This window comes from Nelumbo nucifera, chromosome 6, assembly GCF_055504915.1.
Source record: "Nelumbo nucifera cultivar China Antique chromosome 6, China Antique-T2T, whole genome shotgun sequence".
In the NCBI taxonomy this organism is placed as follows: domain Eukaryota; kingdom Viridiplantae; phylum Streptophyta; class Magnoliopsida; order Proteales; family Nelumbonaceae; genus Nelumbo; species Nelumbo nucifera.
Window position 1 is genome coordinate 18128141 of NC_142654.1, and position 15129 is coordinate 18143269.

At 37.6% G+C, this 15129-nt stretch overlaps 2 protein-coding genes across 2 annotated transcripts; both read right to left on the bottom strand.

The window, feature by feature from the left end:
• Positions 1 to 394: 394 nt before the first annotated feature.
• LOC104591119 (membrin-11-like) lies at positions 395 to 4681 on the bottom strand. The gene is made up of 4 exons (XM_010249910.3): positions 4137 to 4681; positions 1787 to 1907; positions 1553 to 1702; positions 395 to 716 (listed from the first exon to the last, which is right to left on the bottom strand). Exons 1-4 carry the CDS (start codon positions 4379 to 4381, stop codon positions 555 to 557), a joined length of 678 nt encoding a protein of 225 aa, XP_010248212.1. The 5' UTR covers positions 4382 to 4681; the 3' UTR covers positions 395 to 554.
• A 7732-nt stretch (positions 4682 to 12413) lies between these two features.
• LOC104591367 (GDSL esterase/lipase At1g71250-like) lies at positions 12414 to 14693 on the bottom strand. Its single transcript, XM_010250157.2, has 4 exons — positions 14322 to 14693; positions 13587 to 13945; positions 12847 to 13117; positions 12414 to 12740 (listed from the first exon to the last, which is right to left on the bottom strand). Exons 1-4 carry the CDS (start codon positions 14533 to 14535, stop codon positions 12514 to 12516), a joined length of 1071 nt encoding a protein of 356 aa, XP_010248459.2. The 5' UTR covers positions 14536 to 14693; the 3' UTR covers positions 12414 to 12513.
• Positions 14694 to 15129: the final 436 nt, after the last annotated feature.

Genomic DNA, 15129 nt, shown 5'->3' on the forward strand with positions numbered 1-15129 from the left:
TATTACATTAAAGAAAAATGATCAAACCATTTATATGACTCAATGGTCAAGTGAGACCATGGTTTTTGTAACCATGAGTGTCTGGATTTCTTCACATCCTCAAAGTATTTTGTGATTTATTTCAAAGCAAATTTGGTCCCAGAGTCGATTCCACCAAGGTCAAACAAGGCTGGTTCTCCGAGTAAATTCAGGTAGGATAAACCCCTAGACCCTGAATCAGCCTAGGCGGGGGTTGGTTCCAAATACCCTACCTGTCAAGGTCGGTTTCATTGGATTTCAAGTAGAACATACCCATTGGCATACCCCTACTCCCAAGTGTTACGGCTTCCCTTTTATACCTTCCTTTTATGAACTGAATGATTCACATTCTAGTTAAAAGTTAAAACTGTACACATCAAACCCAACCCTTCTATGTGATTCGATCAGTCTCATGTAAAGCATCAGATAACCTATCTGAAATTACATGCATCTCTTTTCCATTTGTTTACCTTGCAGAACAGCATTCAAGAGAATGTAAATAAGAGATATTGGTTTAGTACATGCATATTGGAGAATCAATGTGTCCACCTCCAAAAGCTGTACACGACAATTATTGTCACCACCATTCCTGTGTATGCAATCCACTTGTCAGTGCGGTGTCTCCTCTCAACGAGCTTCAATACAGTGTTGGAGAGCCCTACTGTGTTTAATATGTCAAGTGCTTTCCGTTGTGCCCTCTGAATGGAAAATGTAAGTCACATTAGCATGAAGTTGGATTTTCTCATCACAAAATCCGTCCTCACAGATCTTACAGTTGTGCATTGGGAATATCTCCCCATGAATAGAAGCATAGAAGTATGGAGATGTTCCCAATGCATAGCTGCAAGGGCTGTGAGGATGGACATAATCTGAATTCCATTAGCTAAATGTACTTCAATATTGACAACAAGGTTATGTTCGGTTTGATAGAAAATAATAGAAACAAAAAATTGAGAAAAAGTAGTAGCAAAATGATAACAATAAACTTTACTTTAGCACCTCACTGATAGTGTTTCTGCAGTCCTAAAAGCCTTTGTTCACTAGATAGAGAAATGCATAAGATTGATGTTCCAATGTTAATTACTTCACATGGCCTAGCTTAAAATTATCAAATAACAGTCTCTTATTCTTATCATTTATCTCTTATCAGGATTTATGAGCCATTCAACTTGGATCACTATGTATCATCAAATTCATTGCCTGTCTTGGTCTATTTGTGCCATGGCTTCACCTTCGACCTCTTTGTGTACTAGAGGTGTACGGTGCATCATAAGATTTTTTCTTTCAAATTCAATGCTATAATACATCCAACATTTCTAATCTCATTGACTTTCTCACCATAAAAGGGTACCATTAGAAGAGCAACACATGTCATTTCAAAGAACTCTATCTACTAGTTCTAATTCAGTTGGCTTATGTTTCCCCTCTATTGACTCCACAGATCTTAAAGTATTCAGTGCAGAATTGCATTTTTTTTTTTTGGTGTTGCACAATGGTTCTGAAGTATATCGTCTAAGGGATGAAGTGCAATTACCTTCAGATGATCCCTTTGCTCTGCATATTTTGACAAGATTGCAACCCCTGTAAAATAAGCTTCTTCAAGCATTCTGGACGAATTATGAGCTGACTTCATTGCTTGTGCCTCATCATCAAAAATCCTCAAAACATGAGCAGATTCTCCATTCTGAAACAAAGTGGATTAGATTTTGGAATAAAAAAAATTAAAGGGGTTGTAGTAGTTGAATATAATAAGGAAAAGACAACATACAGCTCTCTGAAGTAGTTCTGCCCTTTCTTTAGCTTCCAGCATTCTTTTCTGATGGCGTAATAAATGTTTTCCTAGGCTTTCCTTCAAGGAGTCGGCCTCTTCAGCCACCTGTTCTACTTTTCTGTACAACAATACACAAATCACATTCAAATTTCAAGTATGATGAACACAACCAACTTTCAAATATAATTACCATGCTGATATAAAAAGTTTGATAGCAGAATGATATCCAGATATTTTCAATGGTGTTACAATATAAAAAATGGTTGTCTGTATGGTCGAGTTGAAGACAAACTTAGAAGTTCATGAAGGAGAAAGGTCAATTATTGCCAAGATGAGGTTGAAAGGTCATTGTTTGGAGTCTGTATCCTCAAGAGACAACGTGTAACAGAGGCTAGTAAACCCAATCAGAAGTAAATAGATCAGTTGCTAGTACATCTGGTAAAAGTATGGATTACTGACATTTTTATTTCTAATTGGGTGTGCTATCTCGTATTACACATCTTGTTTCTAGCAGATCCATGCTGGTTATTAATATCATCATGGATCCTCAGTGACTTTCATGATTGGAGGGTGTAACCAAAATGCAGAAATCCAGTTTATATCCATGGAATTTTTGCAGCACTTCTAGGTTCCCCTTTGGGTGCGTGGTGGGAGGTGAACATATCCTATTTTAAAGCCATAACTTGCCAAATTGGCCTTCCTGACTCATTTCAGCAAGGTCTGAAGCAGAATCAACTCAGTAAGTCAGTAGTGATTTACCTATTAGCAATTAGGATCCGATCTGTGATTTACCTATTCTTCACAAAAGCCCCTTGATTGGAAGTTACCAAAGAGAGGAGAATTTCCCGAATTCTAAAAGGCATGACTTTAGCTAAAATTTCATACAAGCCATTCACCAAGCTAATAGGTTTGAAATCTTTGGGATGGTCAGCTCCACTGTTTTTACCATGGTTTTCAAACCGCAGTTGATTCGGATGGTCGGACCGTTCGGCCCAAGAACCGTCTAGGCAACCGGTACCATTTCACCCAAAACCCGGTCCCTGGACAAAAACCATTGAATCAGTCAACAACCCATTGACCCGGGCAGTCGAACCGTCGACCCGTTCAACGGTTTTTTGCCATTTTTAAAATTTAATTATTTTTTATTTTTTTAAATTTAGTTTTTCAGAACGGGTCGTCCGTTTGGACCGGACGGTTGAACCGTCGACCTGGAAACCGGTGGCTAGAACGGTTCCGATTCTGGATCGTTTTTTAAAACATTGGTTTTTAGGGATCAAAGCAATAAATGTGGAGTTCAACCCTAGGTTAATTACACCCCTCTCAAAGAATTCACTAAAGACCTACAAATAACCTTTCAACACATCCCAACAATCTTGGTAAAAGGCCGTGGTGAAACCATCTGGCCCTGGAGAATTGGTTCTATCCATAGAAAACATTGTCTTCCTAACCTCCTCCTCCTCCTCCTCAAGATGTCTTTCCAACCAAACCCTCTAGTCTCTCGATAGGCTAGGCCAATCCAAACCCTCAGCCCACAAAATTCTAGATAAAGGCCTTCTAAAGATTGATTTAAACTTTTAAAGTGCTCCACAATGCAATCTCTCCCGCACAAAAAAAAAAAAAAAAAAAAAAAAATCCAAATTCCATGAATTTCTTAGTGCACCAGGCATGAAGAGGGATGCCCACAAAACTTATCTAAACAAATCTCCTTCCTTTGATATCTATGAACTAATCCGCCATAAGATTCCATCTTCCTATCTTTAACTCTGGATTTCACCATGGACCATTTGATTCTACCTCTAAAATTTCATCAGCTACTTACCCACACAAAGTTGTGTGGAAACACAGCCAAGGATAGGAAACAGAGTTAAGGATATGACTTTCTGTCAGGAAACAGACTTTGTGTGGCTAAGGTAGCTGATGAAACTTTGTGTGGGAAACAGAAACATCACTTTCTGTTTCCCAATCCAGCTTCCTTTGATATCTTATCACCATTTTTGTATTTCTCTCTATTCAATAAATTTTCTTTTTTATTTACCTTCAAAAAATTGTCATTAATTCATTGTGAATCCAGGAAAATAAATGTAACAATCGACATAAAGTGAACAGAAAATTCATCACATATTATCATTCCATTTTCAAGTAAATTGCAAAGGAAGTAGTCACGAAAATTAGATCCAATTACCAGTTACAAGGTTCAAAACCAAAAGTTGAAAAAAAAAATCATAGAAATGAATCTCTAATACCTCAACGGTATCAAAAACAAAAAAAGGAGAAACAGACTGCAAGCGGAACGAACCAATCGAACAAGAGAGACAGATTGTAGAGATTAAAGGGCAAAATTACTTGCCTCTTCCAAAGATCACGTTGGGGTTTGGAGGGAACGGATCTCCAGAGACGATCCATCTCGACGCAAAGGGATTGGATCTGAGCAATGTCGTTTTTGATAGAGAAGGAGAGCTCAGGGGAATCGACACCAGTGGAGGATGAAAATTCGAGCCGCTCTAGCCGCTCCAATCCATCCCTTGTCCTCAGCAACAACCTCTTCGAGTTCGAGTAGATTTCCGACAACGTTCCTCCTCCCTCAACGGCCATGGCGCCTTGATGTATATCCAGATATCAGGCGTAGATCGAGAGGGAGAAAGAGCGATCTTTTGTTATACCCAGTGGCTTCTCAAAATTATTTGTTAAAAATTTAAAAGTTAAGATTAAAGGACAAAAATGCCTTCAATTGTTCTTTAAAATTTCAAAATATGCACTCGTCTCCTTCCTAAAACCCTCTTGTTCCTCCTCTTTTCTAACATTGAAAGCTTTCGTGGCCTTCCCAGATATCAGGGCGGAGCTAGGGCCTAGGGGGAACCCGGAGGGGCCATGCCCCCCCGCCCCCTATGGTTTGAAAAAAAAGAAAAGCACTAATATCTCTTTATGGCACCCCCATGGTTTTGGCCTTTGGGTAAGTATATTTACATTATATTAAATGTAATACATATAAAAGTTTAATAGTTTATATAATATATTTTGTATTTTTTGGATTGACAAGGTAAAATGATGGAGTTCTCTCAATCGTTGAATCTCTTCCATTTTAAAAGTAGTTTTTTATATAATTATTAATTAGAGGAATTCGAGAGTAATTTTTTTTTTTTTTTTAGTTTTGTAAGTTTTATTGCCATTTTATTATTGTGTGTACTGAAATTGATTCAACACATAAGAAGTTGGAACAGTGGAGAAAAAGTTTTACATTTGAGGTACAAGTATATAATTTGGGCGGGGGGGGGGGGTGAAATAGGCAGGAGTGTCAATTGGACTAGATTTGTTGTAATCCGATCCGATCCAATGTGAGTCCATTATAAATGAACTAGGTCAAATCCAATCCAATGAATATTTTGGATCGGTCCAATTCAATGTCCGGATCATTCAATCTATTCAAATTCGTTTTGATTTAGATTGGCTTCAACTCAAATTTGGTCCATTCACACTTATATTCTTATCCTATATCAATGGACCAAATATTGGCTTAATCCAACCCAATCTAATATAAATTTATTATGAACGGACCATGTCCAATCCAATCTAATAAATATTTTGGACCAAATTAACCCAATTCAATATATCTTGTTGGTCCATCCAAATTGATTTTGGACTGGACGGGGTCCAATCCAAAACCAGTCCATTGATACCTTTAGTTATGGGATTGGCACACAAATACATGCCACGCCCTACCGAGCGTATGCACCCCTTAGCCATGCCCATTGCCTAATTCACCCTAGCACACTATGCACTTGCCCTTGCCTTCTTGCTTAGTGCCAACTTGCCTAGGGGTGATAATTTTAGTCTGACTTGCATAAGCCTGGCTTGAAAATTTCGGACTTGGGCCTAGGTTTTGTGTTCAAGCCCAATCCCAGCCTGGCCCAAATACCATAAATTTCATGGTCGAGCCTAGGCCTAATACTTCCAGCCTAACTCCAACCTACACATATTTATATATATGCCTTTTGTGTATAATGTATACATTTATATATGTGTTATTTTATGGCATTGATATATTATATATTTTATATATAAGTATTATAATATGACACTTATAATAATATTATATAATGTATAAAATAAATATATATGCATCTTATTGTAAGTGCAAAGCTCAGCTCAGCCTATGATTACCCCTATGGTTTGCCTAGTTCACTTGCCTTCCCAACAACTAGCCCACCCTCCTCCCTCGTTGTAATTAACAAGGCAAAACCAAGGAAAATTGTTTTTAAAAAAGAAAAATATATAAAGTATCAAGTGAAAAGTTAAATAAAAATGTTAGCATATTTACTTGTTAACATTTTGGGGATTTAGAATCATGTATTATATTCTATTTTAATTGTTAACATTTCACTATGAAAGTTAGGATCTTTGTTCAAGTAATCATAATTGCTTTTGACCCTCTTAAGAAAAAATCCTGTGTAGGTTTGGTGGTAAGGTTACAAAAAGGGTCTCCTTAAAAAACAAAGGAAGACCGAAGAGGTAAGGGAAGTAAGGGGTGCTGGTAAGGGTAAGATAATGTGAGGCAGGGCTAGGAAGTTAGCTCTCTCTCTCTCTATGCTCTCGATTCCATGTAGAGGGCTTCGGGCCTCTCCTATTTATAGAGGAAGGGGCAAATCTAAAATGAGAGTTAGGAAAATGACAAGAAGAAACATTTTTATGTAAGAATAAATAAAGGGGAGCAAATTAATCCTTAGTCTTGCTGAATCATACCAATACCATTCATGTACGAAGAACAAGAAGCCATGTTGCACCCCAAAGAATATCATGCTACAGTTATCAAGGAGGTTTAAACGTACATACCTGTATCCATCGCAGTAGTGGAAACCCTTGCGGAATGAGTGATGAATCAATGGTTGGTCGACTGGTGTGGTTTTCCTCAATTAAATTTTCCTTCTTCCTTAGGTTTTCTCAGTTCTTGACTCTAATGGGGTAGAGCAAGAGGGCGGCTAGATGATTTAACATATTGGGAACCATAACCTAGGAGCCTTTATATTTTGACCTAATAGGATCCCATTAAGCCTATATGGGCTAAAATGTGGTATCCACTCATTAAGCCCCATACCTTTTTGTTGAAGTCTACGGGCTTTGCTTAAATGAATCACTTGATTTAGCCCACTTACAAGATAGCCCATCAATACAATTGTTTCATTGAATATGTAAGCCTACTTAACAGAGATTAAAACCTAACATTTTATCCCAAAAAGGCAGCTATGATTTATTAAGCAGATAGCGGGTAAGCTTCCTAAGGTTTCGCCATGTGTCCATAAGAATCTCTTGGGATTAAACTTTCTTGCCCTTAGAACTCTCATGTAAGCATGCTTATAGCTACAACCATTTTGATAACTTACTCATAATCACATGAGGTGATGCTCCTTTGATGAGTATGTAATATCGCAAATAGAGTGACATCGTTGTTGCCCAAGAGGCACTTTGTGGTGTCAAGTTAATATGAGAGCGTTAATGGATGTGGCTTATGTTTATTAATGTCATCACAAATTATATATTTTGCATTCACTTGTTCTAAATGATATCTAAAAAAGGTTGGTGAGAACATCACAGGTGTCATCGTAGGTCTTGTGCGGTTTGTTAAGTTATGGGGCTATGCGATTTCAATTATTGGTAGTGCAGTTGTACTACCATTGGTGATGGTGATGACTTCATTAAGGGTATTGTAGTGGTTGGTTCTGTGCTATTATGGTCCTTATGGCAAGTTCCGTGATAACTTACACCTGGCTCCACCCCTGTTAGTTTTACAACTCTATCCAAATAAGATTGTTCTCTTCATCTAACTTGGACTTCCATTTCTCTCCAACTTCTTTGAAAACTACTAAAACATTCATTTTTACTTTGCTATCGTACTCAAAGATTTTGTCTAGATGATCTTCTTTATAAGTTATTATTGTAGTCCAAAACAAGGTAACAAATAAGAGAAGTGAGAAGGAAGTAGGAATCAAATGAATCTAGGCAAGGCGAATTGCCAAATTGAGCAAAGGTGGTTTGAAGAGAATTCTTTGATGCTTAAGTTAATAAGTAGGTTAGAGATTGCCAAATTGAGCAAAGGTGGTTGGGTCGATTATGTAAAATGAGAGTAAGAAGGGAGGTATAGTGTAAATACCTTTTATCTGATGATCCTTTACCTATTCATATAGGAGTTATTATGTTCATCAAGGAGTCCTAATCCTATTGGAAGATAACTACCAAGCCTGGCCTAAGTTTATTGGTTAAATCCTTATCAGAATCCAAACATGTTGGAGACGTTCAGGCGTACTAGTTGGTTAAGTCAGTTGACTGGGCTAGTATGGGTCATTGGCATGTTCCTTTGAGTATTCTATTCAAGGATGTGTATTAGCTCGGGATTGGACAACGCAAATGGGCCTCACCACTTGTCCTCTACCTTGGAGACTGAAGTGGTCATCTAGCTACTTATAGCAAAAGGTTGGTTCGGTTCAAGAAAGCTATCAAACTAGTTGTTAGAGTAGGGGATCAAGTTTGAGCCGTGTTGAGGTTGTTATTCTAAGGAAACGTGAGAATCTTAGTCGACGATGCGTAGTTCGTACACGCTCTTCAGGGGGTTGTGTCACTTCTATTCATGTGGTTGGCAGGGGAGTTGTCACTAAGCTGTCATTAATGCTCCACTTTGTCTTCCGAGGCATGTTGTCAAAGTGACCCGTCAATCATGGGACACGTGGAAAATGTTTGATCAAGGTGAAATCTAGGCCATTGATTGGGGGCCAATCTAAGCCATTCGTCATTTGCTTTTGGAGTCCAGGGAGAGTAGAGTAGAGCTAGGTCGTTTGAGAGTTCAACTCGGTGCTCGATATCTTCCTTAGTTTGATTTGTTGGTTTGGTAGGTCTCCTTTGCTTCTCTTCTTTCATTATGCCGTTATCTTTTAGTTCAAGTTCTAATTATTTTAGTTTATCCAAAGGAGATCGGATTCAATTCTCACAAGACTGTGTTTATACCATTCTCGCAGTCTTTTATAGCTATGCATTAGGAATATCTCCCCATGAGAACAACATACAAGGCTACAAGGGACTGTGCGGACAGTGTAAGCACGGTCTTGTGAGGACCAAATCCGGTTTTCATCCAAACAATTTTCTTAGGCTGCGTTTGTTTGCAATATAAACGCAAATATGTACATTACATATTTGCCCATTTTTCGGTTCATGAATGCAAACATGATTCACATTTTAAACCGTTTTTGCGTTCATCCTGTTTGTTTGAAATCGGTGCAAAGGTGTGGGCCTATCATTAACTGTTCCAACTATCTTATGCTCCAATGCCTCAACTTTGGTCAAAAAGTTAATTATCAAATGAATAGAAATTTGTATCCAAAAAATAGGTACAGTAATGCTCTCTTTTTAGAGTACAAAAGTGTCAGAAAATGCAAATTAACTTTGATAGTCATTACTTTTTTACGTTTTAAACAAACACTCTCAAACGCGAATCGGGGTGCATAAATACCCCTGTTCGGTGTTTGTATCGCAAACAAACGCAACCTTAGTAGTTTCACTTGTGACAATGCATTTGGCCTCTATTATGGATTTTTTTTTTGTTGATCTTTGCTTACTATTCTTCAAACTAATAACTCTCGACCCTAGGAAGAAAAAATAAATCAAGATGAAGATTTTCTATCATCTGGGTCAGACTAGAAATCGACATTAGTATACCCAACTAATTATAGTGAACTTCTTTCAAAGATAAGTCAATAATCCTTTGTTTTCTAAAGATATTTTAGTATGTTCTTTATAACAGTCCAATGCTTAGATCCTAGATTCAATTGATATCTACTCACAACACTTGATGCCTAAGCTATATTAGGTTGGGTACGCAACAACATATACATGAGGTTCCCAATGACTGAGGCACAGAGAATGTTTCTCATGTTTTCTATTTCCTTAGGAGTCTTGTGTGGCATACCCTTGGATGGAGTAACCACATGTCGAAAAGGTACAGATCTTACATGTCAAATCTCTTAATGATCTTATCAATATAAGTTGCTTGTGAGAGTCCAATGATAAGTTTGGCTCTATCTCTATAGAGTCGAAGTCCTTTCCAAGATCTTAAATAGAGAACAACTATGAAAGCCCCACTCTCACTGATAACAACATTTTTACATCATTTTCAATGAGTAGATAATCATTTAGTGATCTTTGCATGTAAAAATTTCAACAAATAAAGAAGGTAAAAATCAAAATTTTTCACAAACTTTAATGTTAAACTCGTTTGTCTTTAGAGAGAACCGATTTCTCTTTTGGATTGTTTGGGTCTATTGGACCATAAAAGATCAAATCTTTGGATTTAGTATATTGATGTCCAAAAATATAGAAATCAAAGTGGTAGCTCACACCCAAGCTTGAATCGTCCCAAGAAAGTTTGTAATGAATTGAAGATGACATAGTCTTATGTTTGCACTCTGAATTTGCTCTCTAGAAATCTCTAGAAAGGTGATGTTTCGGTCATGAATTTGAGTGATATTTTCACCCAAAAATCTTTTAAAAACACTCTTTAATGGTTGTTCTCTATGTTTAGTCAAATAAGGTTGCAAAGCCCTAATCTCTCGTAACATGTAGGTTAAACTAAACAATGTATGCGGTGCATAGTTCGACCCCTTTTTCGGATCCGTTTATATAGACAAGAAGGGTTATAAGAATTCCTCTCCTAGTTCTACAAGGTTTATGAACATTATTAGAAAAAAAATATTGAAGAGAATTTTGTTTCCTAATTCATCCCAAAAAACTAGAACATTTCTAATTAAGTTGGACTTACAAGTGCCAACAAGACCTTTCACTCGATAGAGACTTATGGGTGTTATCCAACCTTATAGTGTTCGATCTCAAAACACCCAACAACACTTAGATAGAAAACCAGTAGTTGATCAAATACAGTAAGTATTTGAATGAAGAAACAAATGATAACCAATATAATGTCTCTACAAGACCGATATGCAAATACAAAGTAAACTATTTAGATGCAAGAGAATGCATAATAAAATATGGGTTGTAACACTTGAAGAGACTCAAGTTTTTTAGTGAGAATCAATCAAACACAAATGGTTTCTTAACTTTTTCTCATAAAGATGAAACCTTTATAGCTAAGAATCACCGGATCCTATTTTTCTCTTTTGCTTTTTCTCTCCTTTTCACTTAGAACCTTTTTGCTCAATGCACGTCCTTACAAAATTCAGCTTAAACTCAAGAATAAATAATAAGAAACAAGCTAGAAAGCTTATAATTCTTATTAAGCTATTAGGGAAGGATGAAACCATTTATGGAAGCATTCTAAGTTTATTCCTAACACGATTGAAGGCTTGCCAAAAGAGGAAAGAGTTGTTGAGCCTTTAAATAATCAAAATTTGATATTTCTTCATGAAGTAATTGGCTATCACAATCAAATAGTTGACTTCTTCATCTTGTTAAATGTAGGTAGTTGACCATCAAGATAAAGTAACTGACTACTATTTGTAGGATATAATCTTTTTCTTTGGTAGTCAATTACTAGGTGAAGCTCAATCTCGACTGTTATACTTAATTGATAGTAACCTTTCTCGAGAATGGACTACTGAGTGATGCTAGCTAGTGTGACATCAGGGTTGATCGTAACAGCTAGTTGACTATGGCCTTTTGCGTTGTCGATTTTTAAGTATGACTTAACCTTACATCACTCAATAAATAGTTGACTCCTAAGATCCGGGAGTTGATTTCATAGCCTTTCAAACTTTGAATTTTCATATCTTTGATTAATACATAGTTTAAGAAAAGCCTAAGAACATTTTCTAACTTAACCATTACTCTCTAAGGTTTTGATAGAATTGAGGTAATTCTATAAGTTAAGCCACTATATGGGCGCTTCTTACAAATGATTACATCAAGTCATAGTAGATAAAACGATTTAAAGACTCCAGAACTTGATATTTTCTTCTTCTTGTTCATGAGAGTAGATGCCCATTCCTTGGATGCTTTATTTGAGGAAATAATTGGTATATCTACACACTTAAATTTCAAATCATTATATAATACTCTCAATGCATTTATTATCATTGAAACACATAGGATCAACACACTATTGACCCTAACCGGCCTATTGAAATAGGTTTTAGATTCAATATAGTCTATACAAGTATCAACATCTAAGGAAGGGATGTAGCCATGTATGTAATATCACAATTCCAAAAAGAAGTTTTATACATCTAGCTAGGAAATACTAATGTCGTGCACTTGTTCATTTAGGCCATAATTTTTTAGGGATTTTTGGACTGCACTCCCCCTCAGAAATCTTTTTTGCAGCTCCCTCCTGATCTACTAGTAGCCCCCCCTATAAATCACATCCTGCCCGTAAATTTGACATCAATCCACGGGCAAGATTCAATCCACCCTAGGTGGAGGTAAGATTTCTTAGGAGTGGACTGAATCATAAAAACCCCCAATTTTTTTTTTTTTTTTAATTCTTGAAATCTTTATGGGCCCCTTCGATTTGTTACTAGTATCAATGACCCTGAGCGGTAACCGGAATTTAACATAACTCAACGCTAGCTACAGTTTCCAACTAACTTCCAAAAACACCAATTTCAGTAGGGGGCTATATAACAAAATTCAGTACCACTCTTTACGTAAAAGAAATGTTTATCTGATCGATCTTAATGGTTACAAATAGAGAATGAAGGTGAGGTGGCAGTGTGAGTAGTAGGTGAAGGTCGTCACATAGACGTTAGTTGTTGAATACTAATTGGGAGGCAGATGTCAAACAAGGGTTGGCCGAACCAGATGGAATGAGCAAGCAAGGTGTTGACGGCTTTGGTAGGGTTGTAGAAGTCCCACCAAACGTGAGTTGAAGGCTCCTCACAAGCAACTTCTTTGGAAACACACCCAACCATACCACCATATCTTCCAATCCCACAGCACGCGCTATGCACGTTCTCAAATCCTGCATTTATATTATTATAACACACAAGTTAGTTAATTAGGCTTAGTTTGGACTGCAAATTAATTAAGATCAGATGTAGATTGTAGAGAGAGCTAGAAATACGTACCATAGCGTCTGGGGTTGTTTATGATGTCCATCATCCCTTTGTAAACATCGCAAAAGATGATCTGAGCATCACGCAACTCCATTCCCATATCAACCACACTTGACGACACTATTGCATTGTATTCTATGATCATCTCGTTGATCCAATCGATGCATTTTCCGCCGTTGATTTCAGCCGTAGAATTGCTGTTCTCCCATACCGTGCGTGGGGCACACCCCAATGGCCCTAATCCCATGTAGATGATCTTCCTCACATTTGCGTAGTAGAGATCCTGCTGTTGTAGAGAGTTTAATTCAACGGGTAGAGAGAGAGTTGGCATGTTAACGGGTGGGTTGGATTCCGGTACCTAACCCGACCCCACTCGATATGGGTTTACCTGATCCCAACCCAACCTTATCCAAGTCCAACCGTCCTATATTTTATAATTATAACACATTTTGCAAATTAAGAGCAATTTATTCGGATTACGGGTTTCAAACTGTCACTTCCTCCGACCAAATCCAAAATTATGGGATAGGAAGTGGTATCAAATTAACAAGGGGAAATTGTGTATCATGCCGGAGAGTCTTTGACCAATCAAAACCCCGTGAATTTTGATGAAATTTGGTTGATTGATGATAATATTTTTTTTTTCCGATCAGTATCATGTATTAATTATATTTGTAGGGAGGGATTCAGAACCTGATCCAAACCTGATTCGAGTTCTACTCGGTATCGACAGAGACAGACAGAGAGAGAACCTTAATTACTCGGGTTATCTGATTGACCAAAACCTGCGCAAATCCTTTGGCGCCGAACCTGTGCCTTAAGCCAGAGATATCATGAAGGAAAAGCTCAACATAATCGTCTTTGCCAAATGAGAGGTAGAAGAGAGACGAGTTGATCATCTGTTGAGCCTTGTCCTGCCCTAGTTGCAGCTGCAACAACTGAAGAGTCTCGGACGCTTGCCGGAGCTGCTGGTTCAGAGACTGGAACCCCAACTTACCAGTGTTCATAATCGTCGCCGGAGACGACCCGAAGTTCAGGCCACCAAGTAACCCTTCAATAGTTCCATTCTGACCGTAAAATGGGGGGATCTCAGGCAACCCCATCTTCTCAGCTGCACCCAAAAACTTACCTGTTAATCAACTGACCGAATTGCATTGAATTGCTGGGGTCTTCCCCTCAGTAAAATCTATGAAAAACAAGATTTCCGACTGCAGAGTAGTTGTGATGGAGTACAAATCTATGTAGGAGCTCTTTTTTTTTTTGAGAGAGAGAAGGAGCTTTGATCACTTTAGTTGATTTACTGGTTACGATTGTTTCTGCCTAAAACAAGATATAGATATTTAAAGAAAAATAAAGAAGCAATCTTTCTCGACCGAACTGGTCCATTCAAGAAAATCAAGAACATCACACTGAGAATGAAAGAGATGTACAACATGGAAGAAAAAAAAATCGGCGTCGGCGTGTATGAGAGAGAGAGAGAGAATTACCGAGTAAATCAGGAAGAAAGCTTGTTTGTGATCCATCACAGCGGTATAACAACGCACTTTCATCGAGAAAAGAGTAGAGGTGATTGTAGCCGCAATTGACAGAGGAATCTCCAAGGATGAACATTGCAGAGAGAGAAGCACCGACCACAAGACCAAGAACATCACCGAATGCGGAGAAGATTACAAGATGAAGAAGCAAATTCATGCCTCCCATCTGCTCTTCGATTCACTTTTCTTCTGCGTTTACTTATTTCAACCAAAGAATGTGGTCGAACAAAGACCATGAAATCTTTCGAATTGTTTGAAAATGGGCGCGGAAATAGCTTCTGCGTTGTTTCATATAACTAATAAGCAAAAAAATATATTCCTGGACTTGAAAGAGAACGTCAGAAATCCACCTCTAGACATGTATAATCGTGATTCAATTTCTACCATTCGATGGGACGAATAAGAAAAGATCACTTGTTGAATAATCCTGGACGGTGGTGATTATTCACTTATCCTTTTTCTTATTTAGGTCTACGAAACCAGACCAGATCTGTTCCCTTACCTCCTGACACCGACCTTAAAGCACATCCTACCATACATTGGAAACATCTCCCATGAATTTTTTGATAAATTTCTTAAACTATCTTTATGATTTAGCTATTTAATTAAGTGTACTTTGAAAATTAACTAACGCTATTCTTACTGTTTCTGACAATTGACTAACTCTACTCTTACCATTAAGGTTCATTAATATTCCGCCAAAACTCATTCACATGTGATATTTTTTTAAAACCCAATTTTACCCTCCACCTCCCTCCCT